This window comes from Cherax quadricarinatus, chromosome 76 (genome assembly GCF_038502225.1).
Source record: "Cherax quadricarinatus isolate ZL_2023a chromosome 76, ASM3850222v1, whole genome shotgun sequence".
Lineage (NCBI taxonomy): Eukaryota > Metazoa > Arthropoda > Malacostraca > Decapoda > Parastacidae > Cherax > Cherax quadricarinatus.
The window spans coordinates 21,743,763-21,764,326 of NC_091367.1; the positions used below are offsets into that span (position 1 = coordinate 21,743,763).

At 42.2% G+C, this 20,564-nt stretch overlaps 1 protein-coding gene across 1 annotated transcript in view; it reads left to right on the forward strand.

Annotated features, from left to right (window-relative positions):
* LOC128703729 (sodium-independent sulfate anion transporter-like) overlaps window positions 1–20,564 on the forward strand; it is a 79,058-nt gene that overhangs the window by 51,153 nt on the left and 7,341 nt on the right. Inside the window, exon 7 of the mRNA XM_070101368.1 lies at window positions 14,257–14,388. Within this exon, the coding sequence (XP_069957469.1) occupies window positions 14,257–14,388 (132 nt within the window). The remainder of the gene's footprint in view (window positions 1–14,256; window positions 14,389–20,564) is intronic.

Genomic DNA, 20,564 nt, shown 5'->3' on the forward strand with positions numbered 1-20,564 from the left:
GCTGGATGTTATTATACTGACCAAGCTGGATGTTATTATACTGACCAAGCTGGATGTTATTATACTGACCAAGCTGGATGTTATTATACTGACCAAGCTGGATGTTATTATACTGACCAAGCTGGATGTTATTATACTGACCAAGCTGGATGTTATTATACTGACCAAGCTGGATGTTATTATACTGACCAAGCTGGATGTTATTATACTGACCAAGCTGGACGTTATTATACTGACCAAGCTGGATGTTATTATACTGACCAAGCTGGATGTTATTATACTGACCAAGCTGGATGTTATTATACTGACCAAGCTGGATGTTATTATACTGACCAAGCTGGATGTTATTATACTGACCAAGCTGGATGTTATTATACTGACCAAGCTGGATGTTATTATACTGACCAAGCTGGATGTTATTATACTGACCAAGCTGGATGTTATTATACTGACCAAGCTGGAGGTTATTATACTGACCAAGCTGGACGTTATTATACTGACCAAGTTGGATGTTATTATACTGACCAAGCTGGATGTTATTATACTGACCAAGCTGGATGTTATTATACTGACCAAGCTGGATGTTATTATACTGACCAAGCTGGATGTTATTATACTGACCAAGCTGGATGTTATTATACTGACCAAGCTGGATGTTATTATACTGACCAAGCTGGATGTTATTATACTGACCAAGCTGGATGTTATTATACTGACCAAGCTGGATGTTATTATACTGACCAAGCTGGATGTTATTATACTGACCAAGCTGGATGTTATTATACTGACCAAGCTGGATGTTATTATACTGACCAAGCTGGATGTTATTATACTGACCAAGCTGGATGTTATTATACTGACCAAGCTGGATGTTATTATACTGACCAAGCTGGATGTTATTATACTGACCAAGCTGGATGTTATTATACTGACCAAGCTGGATGTTATTATACTGACCAAGCTGGATGTTATTATACTGACCAAGCTGGATGTTATTATACTGACCAAGCTGGATGTTATTATACTGACCAAGCTGGATGTTATTATACTGACCAAGCTGGATGTTATTATACTGACCAAGCTGGATGTTATTATACTGACCAAGCTGGATGTTATTATACTGACCAAGCTGGATGTTATTATACTGACCAAGCTGGATGTTATTATACTGACCAAGCTGGATGTTATTATACTGACCAAGCTGGATGTTATTATACTGACCAAGCTGGATGTTATTATACTGACCAAGCTGGACGTTATTATACTGACCAAGCTGAATGTTATTATACTGACCAAGCTGGACGTTATTATACTGACCAAGCTGAATGTTATTATACTGACCAAGCTGAATGTTATTATACTGACCAAGCTGAATGCTATTATACTGACCAAGCTGAATGTTATTATACTGACCAAGCTGAATGTTATTATACTGACCAAGCTGAATGTTATTATACTGACCAAGCTGGATGTTATTATACTGACCAAGCTGGATGTTATTATACTGACCAAGCTGAATGTTATTATACTGACCAAGCTGAATGTTATTATACTGACCAAGCTGGATGTTATTATACTGACCAAGCTGGACGTTATTATACTGACCAAGCTGGAGGTTATTATACTGACCAAGCTGGATGTTATTAAACTGACCAAGCTGGATGTTATTATACTGACCAAGCTGGAGGTTATTATACTGACCAAGCTGGACGTTATTATACTGACCAAGCTGGATATTATACTGACCAAGCTGGATGTTATTATACTGACCAAGCTGGAGGTTATTATACTGACCAAGCTGGATGTTATTATACTGACCAAGCTGGACGTTATTATACTGACCAAGCTGAATGTTATTATACTGACCAAGCTGGATGTTATTATACTGACCAAGCTGGATGTTATTATACTGACCAAGCTGAATGTTATTATACTGACCAAGCTGGATGTTATTATACTGACCAAGCTGGATGTTATTATACTGACCAAGCTGGATGTTATTATACTGACCAAGCTGGACGTTATTATACTGACCAAGCTGGATGTTATTATACTGACCAAGCTGGACGTTATTATACTGACCAAGCTGGACGTTATTATACTGACCAAGCTGGATGTTATTATACTGACCAAGCTGGAGGTTATTATACTGACCAAGCTGAATGTTATTATACTGACCAAGCTGAATGTTATTATACTGACCAAGCTGGATGTTATTATACTGACCAAGCTGAATGTTATTATACTGACCAAGCTGGATGTTATTATACTGACCAAGCTGGACGTTATTATACTGACCAAGCTGGATGTTATTATACTGACCAAGCTGGATGTTATTATACTGACCAAGCTGAATGTTATTATACTGACCAAGCTGGACGTTATTATACTGACCAAGCTGGATGTTATTATACTGACCAAGCTGGATGTTATTATACTGACCAAGCTGAATGTTATTATACTGACCAAGCTGAATGTTATTATACTGACCAAGCTGAATGTTATTATACTGACCAAGCTGAATGTTATTATTCTGACCAAGCTGGATGTTATTATACTGACCAAGCTGGATGTTATTATACTGACCAAGCTGAATGTTATTATACTGACCAAGCTGAATGTTATTATACTGACCAAGCTGGATGTTATTCTACTGACCAAGCTGGACGTTATTATACTGACCAAGCTGGAGACCAGTTATTATACTGTTATTATACTGACCACGCTGGATGTTATTATACTGACCCAGCTGGATGTTACTATACTGACCAAGCTGGATGTTATTATACTGACCAAGCTGGATGTTATTATACTGACCAAGCTGGACTGACCAAGCTTATTATACTGACCAAGCTGGATGTTATTATACTGACCAAGCTGGATGTTATTATACTGACCAAGCTGGATGTTATTATACTGACCAAGCTGGATGTTATTATACTGACCAAGCTGGATTATACTGACCAAGCTGGATGTTATTATACTGACCAAGCTGGATGTTATTATACTGACCAAGCTGGATGTTATTATACTGACCAAGCTGGACGTTATTATACTTACCAAGCTGGATGTTATTATACTGACCAAGCTGGACGTTATTATACTGACCAAGCTGGACGTTATTATACTGACCAAGCTGGATGTTATTATACTGACCAAGCTGGAGGTTATTATACTGACCAAGCTGAATGTTATTATACTGACCAAGCTGAATGTTATTATACTGACCAAGCTGGATGTTATTATACTGACCAAGCTGAATGTTATTATACTGACCAAGCTGGATGTTATTATACTGACCAAGCTGGACGTTATTATACTGACCAAGCTGGATGTTATTATACTGACCAAGCTGGATGTTATTATACTGACCAAGATGGATGTTATTATACTGACCAAGCTGGATGTTATTATACTGACCGTTGAATGTTGTTATATGACCAAGCTGGATGTTATTATACTGACCAAGCTGGATGTTATTATACTGACCAAGCTGGATGTTATTATACTGACCAAGCTGAATGTTATTATAACTTGACCAAGCTGAATGTTATTATACTGACCAAGCTGGATGTTATTATACTCGACCGCTTGAATGAATTAGTTATACTGACCAAGCTGGATGTTATTATAACTGACCAAGCTGGATGTTATTATACTGACCAAGCTGGATAAGTTATTATACTGACCAAGCTGGATGTTATTATACTGACCAAGCTGGATGTTATTATACTGACCAAGCTGAATGTTATTATACTGACCAAGCTTGAATGTTATTATACTGACCAAGCTGGATGTTATTATACTGACCTAAGCTGAATGTTATTATACTGACCAAGCTGAATTGTTATACTGAGGCCTAAGCTGAATGTTATTATACTGACCAAGCTGGATGTTATTATACTGACCAAGCTGGATGTTATTATACTGACCAAGCTGGACGTTATTATACTGACCAAGCTGGATGTTATTATACTGACCAAGCTGGACGTTATTATACTGACCAAGCTGAATGTTATTATACTGACCAAGCTGGATGTTATTATACTGACCAAGCTGGATGTTACTATACTGACCAAGCTGGATGTTATTATACTGACCAAGCTGGATGTTATTATACTGACCAAGCTGGATGTTATTATACTGACCAAGCTGAATGTTATTATACTGACCAAGCTGGATGTTATTATACTGACCAAGCTGGATGTTATTATACTGACCAAGCTGGATGTTATTATACTGACCAAGCTGGATGTTATTATACTGACCAAGCTGGATGTTATTATACTGACCAAGCTGGATGTTATTATACTGACCAAGCTGGATGTTATTATACTGACCAAGCTGGATGTTATTATACTGACCAAGCTGGATGTTATTATACTGACCAAGCTGGATGTTATTATACTGACCAAGCTGGAGGTTATTATACTGACCAAGCTGGATGTTATTATACTGACCAAGCTGGACGTTATTATACTGACCAAGCTGGATGTTATTATACTGACCAAGCTGGATGTTATTATACTGACCAAGCTGGAGGTTATTATACTGACCAAGCTGGATGTTATTATACTGACCAAGCTGGACGTTATTATACTGACCAAGCTGGAGGTTATTATACTGACCAAGCTGGACGTTATTATACTGACCAAGCTGGAGGTTATTATACTGACCAAGCTGGATGTTATTATACTGACCAAGCTGGAGGTTATTATACTGACCAAGCTGGATGTTATTATACTGACCAACTGGAGGTTATTATACTGACCAAGCTGGATGTTATTATACTGACCAACCTGAATGTTATTATACTGACCAAGCTGAATGTTATTATACTGACCAAGCTGGATGTTATTATACTGACCAAGCTGGATGTTATTATACTGACCAAGCTGGATGTTATTATACTGACCAAGCTGGATGTTATTATACTGACCAAGCTGAATGTTATTATACTGACCAAGCTGAATGTTATTATACTGACCAAGCTGAATGTTATTATACTGACCAAGCTGGATGTTATTATACTGACCAAGCTGGATGTTATTATACTGACCAAGCTGGATGTTATTATACTGACCAAGCTGGATGTTATTATACTGACCAAGCTGGATGTTATTATACTGACCAAGCTGGATGTTATTATACTGACCAAGCTGAATGTTATTATACTGACCAAGCTGGAATGTTATTATACTGACCAAGCTGAATGTTATTATACTGACCAAGCTGAATGTTATTATACTGACCAAGCTGAATGTTATTATACTGACCAAGCTGAATTATACTGACCAAGCTTGTTATTATACTGACCAAGCTGGATGTTATTATACTGACCAAGCTGGATGTTATTATACTGACCAAGCTGAATGTTATTATACTGACCAAGCTTATGTTATTATACTGACCAAGCTGGTTATTATACTGACCAAGCTGAATGTTATTATACTGACCAAGCTGATGTTATTATACTGACCAAGCTGAATGTTATTATACTGACCAAGCTGGATGTTATTATACTGACCAAGCTGAATTATACTGACCAAGCTGAATGTTATTATACTGACCAAGCTGGATGTTATTATACTGACCAAGCTGGATGTTATTATACTGACCAAGCTGAATGTTATTATACTGACCAAGCTGGATGTTATTATACTGACCAAGCTGAATGTTATTATACTGACCAAGCTGAATGTTATTATACTGACCAAGCTGGATGTTATTATACTGACCAAGCTGGATGTTATTATACTGACCAAGCTGGATGTTATTATACTGACCAAGCTGGATGTTATTATACTGACCAAGCTGAATGTTATTATACTGACCAAGCTGGATGTTATTATACTGACCAAGCTGAATGTTATTATACTGACCAAGCTGAATGTTATTATACTGACCAAGCTGAATGTTATTATACTGACCAAGCTGGATGTTATTATACTGACCAAGCTGAATGTTATTATACTGACCAAGCTGGATGTTATTATACTGACCAAGCTGGACGTTATTATACTGACCAAGCTGGATGTTATTATACTGACCAAGCTGAATGTTATTATACTGAAGAAGCTGGATGTTATTATACTGACCAAGCTGGATGTTATTATACTGACCAAGCTGAATGTTATTATACTGACCAAGCTGAATGTTATTATACTGACCAAGCTGAATGTTATTATACTGACCAAGCTGGATGTTATTATACTGACCAAGCTGGATGTTATTATACTGACCAAGCTGATGTTATTATACTGACCAAGCTGGATGTTATTATACTGACCAAGCTGGATGTTATTATACTGACCAAGCTGGATGTTATTATACTGACCAAGCTGGATGTTATAATACGGACCAAGCTGATGTTTTTATACTGACCAAGCTGGATGTTATTATACTGACCAAGCTGGATGTTATTATACTGACCAAGCTGGATGTTATTATACTGACCAAGCTGGATGTTATTATACTGACCAAGCTGGATGTTATTATACTGACCAAGCTGGATGTTATTATACTGACCAAGCTGGATGTTATTATACTGACCAAGCTGGATGTTATTATACTGACCAAGCTGAATGTTATTATACTGACCAAGCTGGATGTTATTATACTGACCAAGCTGGATGTTATTATACTGACCAAGCTGAATGTTATTATACTGACCAAGCTGAATGTTATTATACTGACCAAGCTGGATGCGACCAAGCTGAATGTTATTATACTGACCAAGCTGAATGTTATTATACTGACCAAGCTGGATGTTATTATACTGACCAAGCTGGATGTTATTATACTGACCAAGCTGAATGTTATTATACTGACCAAGCTGGATGTTATTATACTGACCAAGCTGGATGTTATTATACTGACCAAGCTGGATGTTATTATACTGACCAAGCTGGATGTTATTATACTGACCAAGCTGGATGTTATTATACTGACCAAGCTGAATGTTATTATACTGACCAAGCTGAAGTTATTATACTGACCAAGCTTGTTATTATACTGACCAAGCTGAATGTTATTATACTGACCAAGCTGAATGTTATTATACTGACCAAGCTGGATGTTATTATACTGACCAAGCTGAATGTTATTATACTGACCAAGCTGGACGTTATTATACTGACCAAGCTGGATGTTATTATACTGACCAAGCTGGATGTTATTATACTGACCAAGCTGGATGTTATTATACTGACCAAGCTGGATGTTATTATACTGACCAAGCTGGATGTTATTATACTGACCAAGCTGAATGTTATTATACTGACCAAGCTGAATGTTATTATACTGACCAAGCTGAATGTTATTATACTGACCAAGCTGGATGTTATTATACTGACCAAGCTGGTTATTATACTGACCAAGCTTGTTATTATACTGACCAAGCTGGATGTTATTATACTGACCAAGCTGGATGTTATACTGACCAAGCTGAATGTTATTATACTGACCAAGCTGGATGTTATTATACTGACCAAGCTGGATGTTATTATACTGACCAAGCTGGATGTTATTATACTGACCAAGCTGGATGTTATTATACTGACCAAGCTGGATGTTATTATACTGACCAAGCTGGATGTTATTATACTGACCAAGCTGGATGTTATTATACTGACCAAGCTGGATGTTATTATACTGACCAAGCTGGATGTTATTATACTGACCAAGCTGGATGTTATTATACTGACCAAGCTGGATGTTATTATACTGACCAAGCTGGATGTTATTATACTGACCAAGCTGGATGTTATTATACTGACCAAGCTGGATGTTATTATACTGACCAAGCTGGATGTTATTATACTGACCAAGCTGGATGTTATTATACTGACCAAGCTGGATGTTATTATACTGACCAAGCTGGATGTTATTATACTGACCAAGCTGGATGTTATTATACTGACCAAGCTGGATGTTATTATACTGACCAAGCTGGATGTTATTATACTGACCAAGCTGGATGTTATTATACTGACCAAGCTGGATGTTATTATACTGACCAAGCTGGATGTTATTATACTGATCAAGCTGGATGTTATTATACTGACCAAGCTGGATGTTATTATACTGACCAAGCTGGATGTTATTATACTGACCAAGCTGGATGTTATTATACTGACCAAGCTGGATGTTATTATACTGACCAAGCTGGATGTTATTATACTGACCAAGCTGGATGTTATTATACTGACCAAGCTGGATGTTATTATACTGACCAAGCTGGATGTTATTATACTGACCAAGCTGGATGTTATTATACTGACCAAGCTGAATGTTATTATACTGACCAAGCTGGATGTTATTATACTGACCAAGCTGGATGTTATTATACTGACCAAGCTGGATGTTATTATACTGACCAAGCTGGATGTTATTATACTGACCAAGCTGGATGTTATTATACTGACCAAGCTGGATGTTATTATACTGACCAAGCTGGATGTTATTATACTGACCAAGCTGGATGTTATTATACTGACCAAGCTGGATGTTATTATACTGACCAAGCTGGATGTTATTATACTGACCAAGCTGGATGTTATTATACTGACCAAGCTGGATGTTATTATACTGACCAAGCTGGATGTTATTATACTGACCAAGCTGGATGTTATTATACTGACCAAGCTGGATGTTATTATACTGACCAAGCTGGATGTTATTATACTGACCAAGCTGGATGTTATTATACTGACCAAGCTGGATGTTATTATACTGACCAAGCTGAATGTTATTATACTGACCAAGCTGAATTATACTGACCAAGCTGAATGTTATTATACTGACCAAGCTGGATGTTATTATACTGACCAAGCTGAATGTTATTATACTGACCAAGCTGGACGTTATTATACTGACCAAGCTGGATGTTATTATACTGACCAAGCTGAATGTTATTATACTGACCAAGCTGAATGTTATTATACTGACCAAGCTGGATGTTATTATACTGACCAAGCTGGACGTTATTATACTGACCAAGCTGAATGTTATTATACTGACCAAGCTGGATGTTATTATACTGACCAAGCTGGACGTTATTATACTGACCAAGCTGAATGTTATTATTCTGACCAAGCTGAATGTTATTATACTGACCAAGCTGGATGTTATTATACTGACCAAGCTGAATGTTATTATACTGACCAAGCTGGACGTTATTATACTGACCAAGCTGGATGTTATTATACTGACCAAGCTGGATGTTATTATACTGACCAAGCTGGAGGTTATTATACTGACCAAGCTGGATGTTATTATACTGACCAAGCTGAATGTTATTATACTGACCAAGCTGAATGTTATTATACTGACCAAGCTGAATGTTATTATACTGACCAAGCTGAATGTTATTATACTGACCAAGCTGGATGTTATTATACTGACCAAGCTGAATGTTATTATACTGACCAAGCTGGATGTTATTATACTGACCAAGCTGGATGTTATTATACTGACCAAGCTGAATGTTATTATACTGACCAAGCTGGATGTTATTATACTGACCAAGCTGGATGTTATTATACTGACCAAGCTGGATGTTATTATACTGACCAAGCTGGATGTTATTATACTGACCAAGCTGGATGTTATTATACTGACCAAGCTGGATGTTATTATACTGACCAAGCTGGATGTTATTATACTGACCAAGCTGGATGTTATTATACTGACCAAGCTGGATGTTATTATACTGACCAAGCTGGATGTTATTATACTGACCAAGCTGGATGTTATTATACTGACCAAGCTGGATGTTATTATACTGACCAAGCTGGATGTTATTATACTGACCAAGCTGGATGTTATTATACTGACCAAGCTGGATGTTATTATACTGACCAAGCTGGATGTTATTATACTGACCAAGCTGGATGTTATTATACTGACCAAGCTGGATGTTATTATACTGACCAAGCTGGATGTTATTATACTGACCAAGCTGGATGTTATTATACTGACCAAGCTGGATGTTATTATACTGACCAAGCTGGATGTTATTATACTGACCAAGCTGGATGTTATTATACTGACCAAGCTGGATGTTATTATACTGACCAAGCTGGATGTTATTATACTGACCAAGCTGGATGTTATTATACTGACCAAGCTGGATGTTATTATACTGACCAAGCTGGATGTTATTATACTGACCAAGCTGGATGTTATTATACTGACCAAGCTGGATGTTATTATACTGACCAAGCTGGATGTTATTATACTGACCAAGCTGGATGTTATTATACTGACCAAGCTGGATGTTATTATACTGACCAAGCTGGATGTTATTATACTGACCAAGCTGGATGTTATTATACTGACCAAGCTGGATGTTATTATACTGACCAAGCTGGATGTTATTATACTGACCAAGCTGGATGTTATTATACTGACCAAGCTGGATGTTATTATACTGACCAAGCTGGATGTTATTATACTGACCAAGCTGGATGTTATTATACTGACCAAGCTGGATGTTATTATACTGACCAAGCTGGATGTTATTATACTGACCAAGCTGGATGTTATTATACTGACCAAGCTGGATGTTATTATACTGACCAAGCTGGATGTTATTATACTGACCAAGCTGGATGTTATTATACTGACCAAGCTGGATGTTATTATACTGACCAAGCTGGATGTTATTATACTGACCAAGCTGGATGTTATTATACTGACCAAGCTGGATGTTATTATACTGACCAAGCTGGATGTTATTATACTGACCAAGCTGGATGTTATTATACTGACCAAGCTGGATGTTGTTATACTGACCAAGCTGGATGTTATTATACTGATCAAGCTGGATGTTATTATACTGACCAAGCTGGATGTTATTATACTGACCAAGCTGGATGTTATTATACTGATCAAGCTGGATGTTATTATACTGACCAAGCTGGATGTTATTATACTGACCAAGCTGGATGTTATTATACTGACCAAGCTGGATGTTATTATACTGACCAAGCTGGATGTTATTATACTGACCAAGCTGGATGTTATTATACTGACCAAGCTGGATGTTATTATACTGACCAAGCTGGATGTTATTATACTGACCAAGCTGGATGTTATTATACTGACCAAGCTGAATGTTATTATACTGACCAAGCTGGATGTTATTATACTGACCAAGCTGGACGTTATTATACTGACCAAGCTGGATGTTATTATACTGACCAAGCTGAATGTTATTATACTGACCAAGCTGGATGTTATTATACTGACCAAGCTGAATGTTATTATACTGACCAAGCTGGATGTTATTATACTGACCAAGCTGAATGTTATTATACTGACCAAGCTGAATGTTATTATACTGACCAAGCTGAATGTTATTATACTGACCAAGCTGAATGTTATTATACTGACCAAGCTGAATGTTATTATACTGACCAAGCTGGATGTTATTATACTGACCAAGCTGAATGTTATTATACTGACCAAGCTGGATGTTATTATACTGACCAAGCTGAATGTTATTATACTGACCAAGCTGGATGTTATTATACTGACCAAGCTGAATGTTATTATACTGACCAAGCTGGACGTTATTATACTGACCAAGCTGGACGTTATTATACTGACCAAGCTGGATGTTATTATACTGACCAAGCTGAATGTTATTATACTGACCAAGCTGGACGTTATTATACTGACCAAGCTGGACGTTATTATAGTGACCAAGCTGAACGTTATTATACTGACCAAGCTGGACGTTATTATACTGACCAAGCTGGATGTTATTATACTGACCAAGCTGGATGTTATTATACTGACCAAGCTGGATGTTATTATACTGACCAAGCTGGATGTTATTATACTGACCAAGCTGGATGTTATTATACTGACCAAGCTGGATGTTATTATACTGACCAAGCTGGATGTTATTATACTGACCAAGCTGGACGTTATTATACTGACCAAGCTGAATGTTATTATACTGACCAAGCTGAATGTTATTATACTGACCAAGCTGGATGTTATTATACTGACCAAGCTGGATGTTATTATACTGACCAAGCTGGATGTTATTATACTGACCAAGCTGGATGTTATTATACTGACCAAGCTGGATGTTATTATACTGACCAAGCTGAATGTTATTATACTGACCAAGCTGAATGTTATTATACTGACCAAGCTGAATGTTATTATACTGACCAAGCTGGATGTTATTATACTGACCAAGCTGAATGTTATTATACTGACCAAGCTGAATGTTATTATACTGACCAAGCTGAATGTTATTATACTGACCAAGCTGAATGTTATTATACTGACCAAGCTGAATGTTATTATACTGACCAAGCTGGATGTTATTATACTGACCAAGCTGAATGTTATTATACTGACCAAGCTGGATGTTATTATACTGACCAAGCTGAATGTTATTATACTGACCAAGCTGGATGTTATTATACTGACCAAGCTGAATGTTATTATACTGACCAAGCTGGACGTTATTATACTGACCAAGCTGGACGTTATTATACTGACCAAGCTGGATGTTATTATACTGACCAAGCTGAATGTTATTATACTGACCAAGCTGGACGTTATTATACTGACCAAGCTGGACGTTATTATACTGACCAAGCTGGACGTTATTATACTGACCAAGCTGGACGTTATTATACTGACCAAGCTGGATGTTATTATACTGACCAAGCTGGATGTTATTATACTGACCAAGCTGGATGTTATTATACTGACCAAGCTGGATGTTATTATACTGACCAAGCTGGATGTTATTATACTGACCAAGCTGAATGTTATTATACTGACCAAGCTGGATGTTATTATACTGACCAAGCTGGATGTTATTATACTGACCAAGCTGGATGTTATTATACTGACCAAGCTGGATGTTATTATACTGACCAAGCTGGATGTTATTATACTGACCAAGCTGGACGTTATTATACTGACCAAGCTGGACGTTATTATACTGACCAAGCTGGATATTATTATACTGACCAAGCTGGATGTTATTATACTGACCAAGCTGGACGTTATTATACTGACCAAGCTGGACGTTATTATACTGACCAAGCTGGATGTTATTATACTGACCAAGCTGGACGTTATTATACTGACCAAGCTGGATGTTATTATACTGACCAAGCTGAATGTTATTATACTGACCAAGCTGGATGTTATTATACTGACCAAGCTGAATGTTATTATACTGACCAAGCTGGACGTTATTATACTGACCAAGCTGGACGTTATTATACTGACCAAGCTGGATGTTATTATACTGACCAAGCTGGATGTTATTATACTGACCAAGCTGGACGTTATTATACTGACCAAGCTGGATGTTATTATACTGACCAAGCTGGATGTTATTATACTGACCAAGCTGGATGTTATTATACTGACCAAGCTGGATGTTATTATACTGACCAAGCTGGATGTTATTATACTGACCAAGCTGGATGTTATTATACTGACCAAGCTGGACGTTATTATACTGACCAAGCTGGATGTTATTATACTGACCAAGCTGGATGTTATTATACTGACCAAGCTGGATGTTATTATACTGACCAAGCTGGATGTTATTATACTGACCAAGCTGGATGTTATTATACTGACCAAGCTGGATGTTATTATACTGACCAAGCTGGATGTTATTATACTGACCAAGCTGGATGTTATTATACTGACCAAGCTGGATGTTATTATACTGACCAAGCTGGATGTTATTATACTGACCAAGCTGGATGTTATTATACTGACCAAGCTGGATGTTATTATACTGACCAAGCTGGATGTTATTATACTGACCAAGCTGGATGTTATTATACTGACCAAGTTGAATGTTATTATACTGACCAAGCTGAATGTTATTATACTGATCAAGCTGGATGTTATTATACTGACCAAGCTGAATGTTATTATACTGACCAAGCTGAATGTTATTATACTGATCAAGCTGGATGTTATTATACTGACCAAGCTGAATGCTATTAGAGCTAAATACTTCACAAAAAACTATTATTGGATATCAGAGACTGCCAGTATCAAAAGCTCTCAAATAATTAAATTTCTTAGAATCAATTTATAAAAACAATGTATTTATTTTCAGTTTTCTTCTCATTATATATATATATATATATATATATATATATATATATATATATATATATATATATATATATATATATATATATATATATATATATATATAAAGGATATGGATATAATGAGATACACCAACAGATCGATGCCAACAACAGGAGCTTTCTCACGTTCAGCTATAAACATGACAAGTGGAGTACGGACTCCTGCTGGAGGTCTGGTCACAGGAGTCATGGTCCTCCTCTCCCTCGCCTTCTTAACACCTTATTTCACGTAAGTTAACATTATAGATGTACAGTTATATGGTTGTTATTAAGATATATCAAAGATGTTCATTTTTATCCTGTGGTCAACAATTAATCTTATAAGAAAGTGTCTCTGGACTCCTTAAGTAGCGTACAGATGAAGACAGAAGTTCCCTGACACTGTCTGTCTGCTGGACAGAAGTGATATCTTGATAGATAAGTAGACTGTTTTTATTAATGAATTAACACAGCTTATAACGACCATGATGACTGGCTGACAGACTAATTACCGGTACTTTCTGTGTCTATGTAAAAGTAGTTTTAAGAATATAGACATAAACTAATTACTATTCGGATATTACATCGAGAATCACAAAACCATAAAATTCGTTTTAGAGGCGACCGGATATATTGTTAGGGTCATATATCAGCAATATCTCCTCACGTGAGCCATAATTATGATAGACAAGTTGTATCAAAAAATGTGTGGCATTCGCTCAATATAATTATGAAGAATATTTATATTTTGTATATTATATCCAATAAAATAATTACTATATTAACCAAGGTGTACTGTAAAATATCTTCGTTGTAGCTTCTGTTTATACTGTTACATAATACATTAACAGTGATGTTCAGTGTTGTTACGTTTTCCGTTCTGGAGAATGTAAGGTTATGCCTCGACACTGGTGACACTTGTATTTAATTATACCACAATGAAATATAAATGAACTGGAAAACCTCAGCACAGTCCTCCAGAGAACATGTATAAGCACTGGAAAGCTCTCATGTCTTCCATACCTCTGGTAGTGAACCTGTTTCCACAGATTTGTTGCGCAAGTGAGACTGCACCTGGGGCCGAGTCCATGGGCATGTCATTTATTGTTTTTTTGAAGTCTTGTGGTGTTAGAATAATATCAGAGATTTATGAATTGACCAAATTTTGAGTCTCGGTCATAATTTTTTTTTTTTAGATTTTCAACTTACAGTCCAGTTAACTGCGTACTAAACTTTGAGTCACACTGGGACTTAAGAATCTCACTCATTTCTTTGTTGTGTGCTGGTGCTGCTGCGTGCTGGTGCTGCTGTGTGTTGGTGCTGCTGTGTGCTGGTGCTGCTGTGCTGGTGCTGCTGTGTGCTGGTGCTGCTGTGCTGGTGCTGCTGTGTGCTGGTGCTGCTGTGTGCTGGTGCTGCTGTGTGTTGGTGCTGCTGTGTGCTGGTGCTGCTGTGCTGGTGCTGCTGTGTGCTGCTGCTGCTGTGTGCTGGTGCTGCTGGTGCTGCTGTGTGCTGGTGCTGCTGTGTGCTGGTGCTGCTGTGTGCTGGTGCTGCTGTGTGCTGGTGCTGCTGTGTGCTGGTGCTGCTGTGCTGGTGCTGCTGTGTGGTGGTGGTGCTGGTGCTGCTGTGCTGGTGCTGCTGCTGTGCTGGTGCTGTTGTACTGTGCTGGTGCTGCTGTGTGCTGGTGCTGCTGCTGTGTGCTGGTGCTGCTGTGTGCTGGTGCTGCTGTGTACTGGTGCTGCTGTGCTGCTGTGTGCTGGTGTTGCTGTGCTGGTGCTGCTGTGTGCTGGTGCTGCTGTGTGCTGGTGCTGCTGCGTGCTGGTGCTGCTGCTGTGCTGGTGCTGCTGTGTGGTGCTGGTGCTGCTGTGTGCTGGTGCTGCTGCTGTGCTGGTGCTGCTGTGTGCTGGTGCTGCTGTGTGCTGGTGCTGCTGCTGTGCTGGTGCTGCTGCTGTGCTGGTGCTGCTGTGTGCTGGTGCTGCTGTGTGCTGGTGCTGCTGTGTGCTGGTGCTGCTGCTGGTGCTGCTGTGTGCTGCTGTGCTGGTGCTGCTGCGTGCTGGTGCTGCTGTGTGCTGGTGCTGCTGTGTGCTGGTGCTGCTGTGTGCTGGTGCTGCTGCTGGTGCTGCTGCTGCTGTGCTGGTGCTGCTGCTGTGCTGCTGTGCTGGTGCTGCTGTGCTGGTGCTGCTGTGTGCTGGTGCTGCGGTGTGCTGGTGCTGCTGTGTGCTGGTGCTGCTGCTGTGCTGGTGCTGCTGTGCTGCTGCTGTGCTGGTGCTGCTGTGTGCTGGTGCTGCTGTGTGCTGGTGCTGCTGCTGTGCTGGTGCTGCTGTGCTGGTGCTGGTGCTGCTGCTGTGCTGGTGCTGCTGCTGTGCTGGTGCTGCTGCTGTGCTGGTGCTGCTGCTGTGCTGTGCTGCTGTGCTGCTGTGTGCTGGTGCTGCTGTGTGCTGGTGCTGCTGCTGTGCTGGTGCTGCTGCTGTGCTGGTGCTGCTGCTGTGCTGGTGCTGCTGCTGTGCTGGTGCTGCTGCTGTGCTGGTGCTGCTGCTGTACTGGTGCTGTTGCTGTGCTGGTGCTGCTGCTGTGCTGGTGCTGCTGTGCTGGTGCTGCTGCTGTACTGGTGCTGCTGCTGTGCTGGTGCTGCTGCTGTGCTGGTGCTGCTGCTGTGCTGGTGCTGTTGCTGTGCTGGTGCTGCTGCTGTGCTGGTGCTGCTGCTGTGCTGGTGCTGCTGCCGTGCTGGTGCTGCTGCTGCGCTGGTGCTGCTGCTGGGCTGGTGCTGCTGCTGTGCTGCTGCTGTGCTGGTGCTGGTGCTGTTGCTGTACTGGTGCTGCTGTGCTGGTGCTGCTGCTGTGCTGGTGCTGCTGCTGTGCTGGTGCTGCTGCTGTGCTGGTGCTGCTGCTGCTGGTGCTGCTGCTGTGCTGGTGCTGCTGCGTGCTGGTGCTGCTGCTGCTGGTGCTGCTGTGTGCTGGTGCTGCTGCTGCTGCTGTGCTGGTGCTGCTGTGCTGGTGCTGCTGTGTGCTGGTGCTGCTGTGTGCTGGTGCTGCTGTGCTGGTGCTGCTGGTGCTGCTGCTGTGCTGGTGCTGCTGTGTGCTGGTGCTGCTGTGCTGCTGCTGTGCTGTGCTGGTGCTGCTGTGTGCTGGTGCTGCTGCTGTGCTGGTGCTGCTGCTGTGCTGGTGCTGCTGTGTGCTGGTGCTGCTGTGTGCTGGTGCTGCTGTGTGCTGGTGCTGCTGTGCTGGTGCTGCTGCTGTGCTGGTGCTGCTGCTGTACTGGTGCTGTTGCTGTGCTGGTGCTGCTGCTGTGCTGGTGCTGCTGTGCTGGTGCTGCTGCTGTACTGGTGCTGCTGCTGTGCTGGTGCTGCTGCTGTGCTGGTGCTGCTGCTGTGCTGGTGCTGCTGTGCTGGTGCTGTTGCTGTACTGGTGCTGCTGTGCTGGTGCTGCTGCTGTGCTGGTGGTGCTGCTGTGCTGGTGCTGCTGTGCTGGTGCTGCTGCTGTACTGGTGCTGCTGTGCTGGTGCTGCTGCTGTACTGGTGCTGCTGCTGTGCTGGTGCTGCTGCTGTGCTGGTGCTGCTGTGCTGGTGCTGCTGCTGTACTGGTGCTGCTGTGTGCTGGTGCTGCTGCTGTGCTGGTGCTGCTGCTGTGCTGGTGCTGCTGTGTGCTGGTGCTGCTGAGTGCTGGTGCTGCTGTGCTGCTGCTGTGCTGGTGCTGCTGTGTGCTGGTGCTGCTGTGTGCTGGTGCTGCTGTGTGCTGGTGCTGCTGTGTGCTGGTGCTGCTGTGTGCTGCTGCTGCTGTGCTGCTGGTGCTGCTGCTGCTGGTGCTGCTGCTGTGCTGGTGCTGCTGTGTGCTGGTGCTGCTGTGTGCTGGTGCTGCTGTGTGCTGGTGCTGCTGCTGTGTGCTGGTGCTGCTGTGCTGCTGTGGTGCTGCTGTGCTGGTGCTCCTGTGTGCTGGTGCTGCTGTGTGCTGGTGCTGCTGTGTGCTGGTGCTGCTGTGTGCTGGTGCTGCTGTGTGCTGGTGCTGCTGTGTGCTGGTGCTGCTACGTGCTGGTGCTGCTGGTGCAGCTGTGTGCTGGTGCTGCTACGTGCTGGTGCTGCTACGTGCTAGTGCTGCTACGTGCTGGTGCTGCTGCGTACTGGTGCTGCTGCGTGCTGGTGCTGCTGTGTGCTGATGCTGCTGTGTGCTGGTGCTGCTGCGTGCTGGTGCTGCTGTGTGCTGATGCTCCTGTGTGCTGGTGCTGCTGTGTGCTGGTGCTGCTGTGTGCTGGTGCTGCTGTGTGCTGGTGCAGCTGTGTGCCGGTGCTGCTGTGTGCTGGTGCTGCTGTGTGCTGGTGCTGCTGTGTGCTGGTGCAGCTGTGTGCTGGTGCTGCTGTGTGCTGGTGCTGCTACGTGCTGGTGCTGCTGCGTGCTGGTGCTGCTGCGTGCTGGTGCTGCTGCGTGCTGGTGCTGCTGCGTGCTGGTGCTGCTGCGTGCTGGTGCTGCTGTGTGCTGGTGCTGCTGTGTGCTGGTGCTGCTGTGTGCTGGTGCTGCTGTGTGCTGGTGCTGCTGTGTGCTGGTGCTGCTGTGCTGGTGCTGCTGTGTGCTGGTGCTGCTGTGCTGGTGCTGCTGTGTGCTGGTGCTGCTGTGTGCTGGTGCTGCTGTGTGCTGGTGCTGCTGTGTGCTGGTGCTGCTGTGTGCTGGTGCTGCTGCGTGATGGTGCTGCTGTGTGCTGATGCTGGTGCTGGTGCTGGTGCTGCTGTGTGCTGGTGCTGCTGCGTGCTGGTGCTGCTGTGTGCTGGTGCTGCTGTGTGCTGGTGCTGCTGCGTGCTGGTGCTGCTGTGTGCTGGTGCTGCTGCGTGCTGGTGCTGCTGCGTGCTGGTGCTGCTGTGTGCTGGTGCTGCTGCGTGCTGGTGCTGCTGTGTGCTGGTGCTGCTGTGTGCTGGTGCTACCGTGTGTAGGAACTCCTGTGTACAGGTGCTGCTGTGTGCAGGTGTTTGTGTGCAGGTACTGCTGTACTCACCTAGTTGTGGTTGCAGGAGACGAGTCATAGCTCCTGGACCCGCCTCTTCACTGGTCGCTACTGGGTCTCCCTGAACCATGAGCTAAATTTATCGTCCATCTGCTTAAAGCTGTGTATGGATCCTGCCTCCACTACATCGCTTCCCAGACTATTCTACTTCCTGACAACTCTGTGACAGAAGAAATACTACCTAACATCCCTGTAATTCATCTGTGTCTTCAACTTCCAACTGTGTATCCCCTTGTTGCTGTGTCCCATCTCTGGAATATTCTGTCTCTGTCCACCTTGTCAATTCCTCAATGTTTTTTAAATGTCGTTTTCATGTTCTCCCTGTCTCTCCTCTCTTCCAGTGTAGTCAGGTCGATTTCCCTTAACCTCTCCTCGTAGGACATACCTCTTAGCTGTGGGACTAGTCTTGTTGCAAACCTTTACACTTTCTCCAGTTCCTTTACGTGCTTGGCTAGGTGTGGGTTCCAAACTGGTGCCGCATACTCCAATATGGGCCTAACGTACACGTTGTACAGGGTCCTGAACGATTCCTTATTAAGATGTCGGAATGCTGTTCTGAGGTTTGCTAGGCGCCCATATGCTGCAGCAGTTATTTGGTTGCTGTGTGCTTCAGGAGATGTGCCTGGTGTTATACTCACCCCAAGATCTTTTTCCTTGAGTGAGGTTTGTAGTCTCTGGCCCCCTATACTGTACTCCGTCTGCTGTCTTCTTTGCCCTTCCCCAATCTTCATAACTTTGCACTTGTTGGGGCTGAACTCCAGGAGCCAATTGTTGGACCAGGTCTACAGCCTGTCCAGATCCTTTTGTAGTTCTGCCTGGTCTTCGTCGGAGTGAATTCTTCTCATCAACTTCACGTCATCTGCAAACAGAGACACTTCAGAGTCTATTCCTTCTGTCATGTCGTTCACAAATACCAGAAACAGCACTGGTCCTAGAACTAACCCCTGTGGGACCCCGCTGGTCACAGGTGCCCACTCTGACACCTCGCCACGTACCATGACTCGCTGCTGTCTTCCTGACAATTATTCCCTGATCCATTGTAGTGCCTTCCCAGTTATTCCTGCCTGGTCCTCCAGTTTTTGCACTAATCTCTTGTGTGGAACTGTCAAACGCCTTCTTACAGTCGTAGAAAACGCAATCTACCCACCTCTCTCTGTCTTGTCTCACTGCTGTCACTGTCAGAGAACTCCGGTAGGTTTGTGACACAGGATTTCCCATACCTGAAACCATGTTGGCTGCTGTTGATGAGATCATTCCTCTCAAGGCGTTCCACCACTCTTCTCCTGATAATCTTCTCTATGATTTTGCATACTATACATATCAGTGACACTGATCTGTAGTTTAGTGGGACTACATTTGCTGTCTTCCATACCTCAGATAATCTCCCCGTTTCGATAGACGTATTGAATATTGTTGTTAGGGGTACACATAGCGCCTCTGCTCC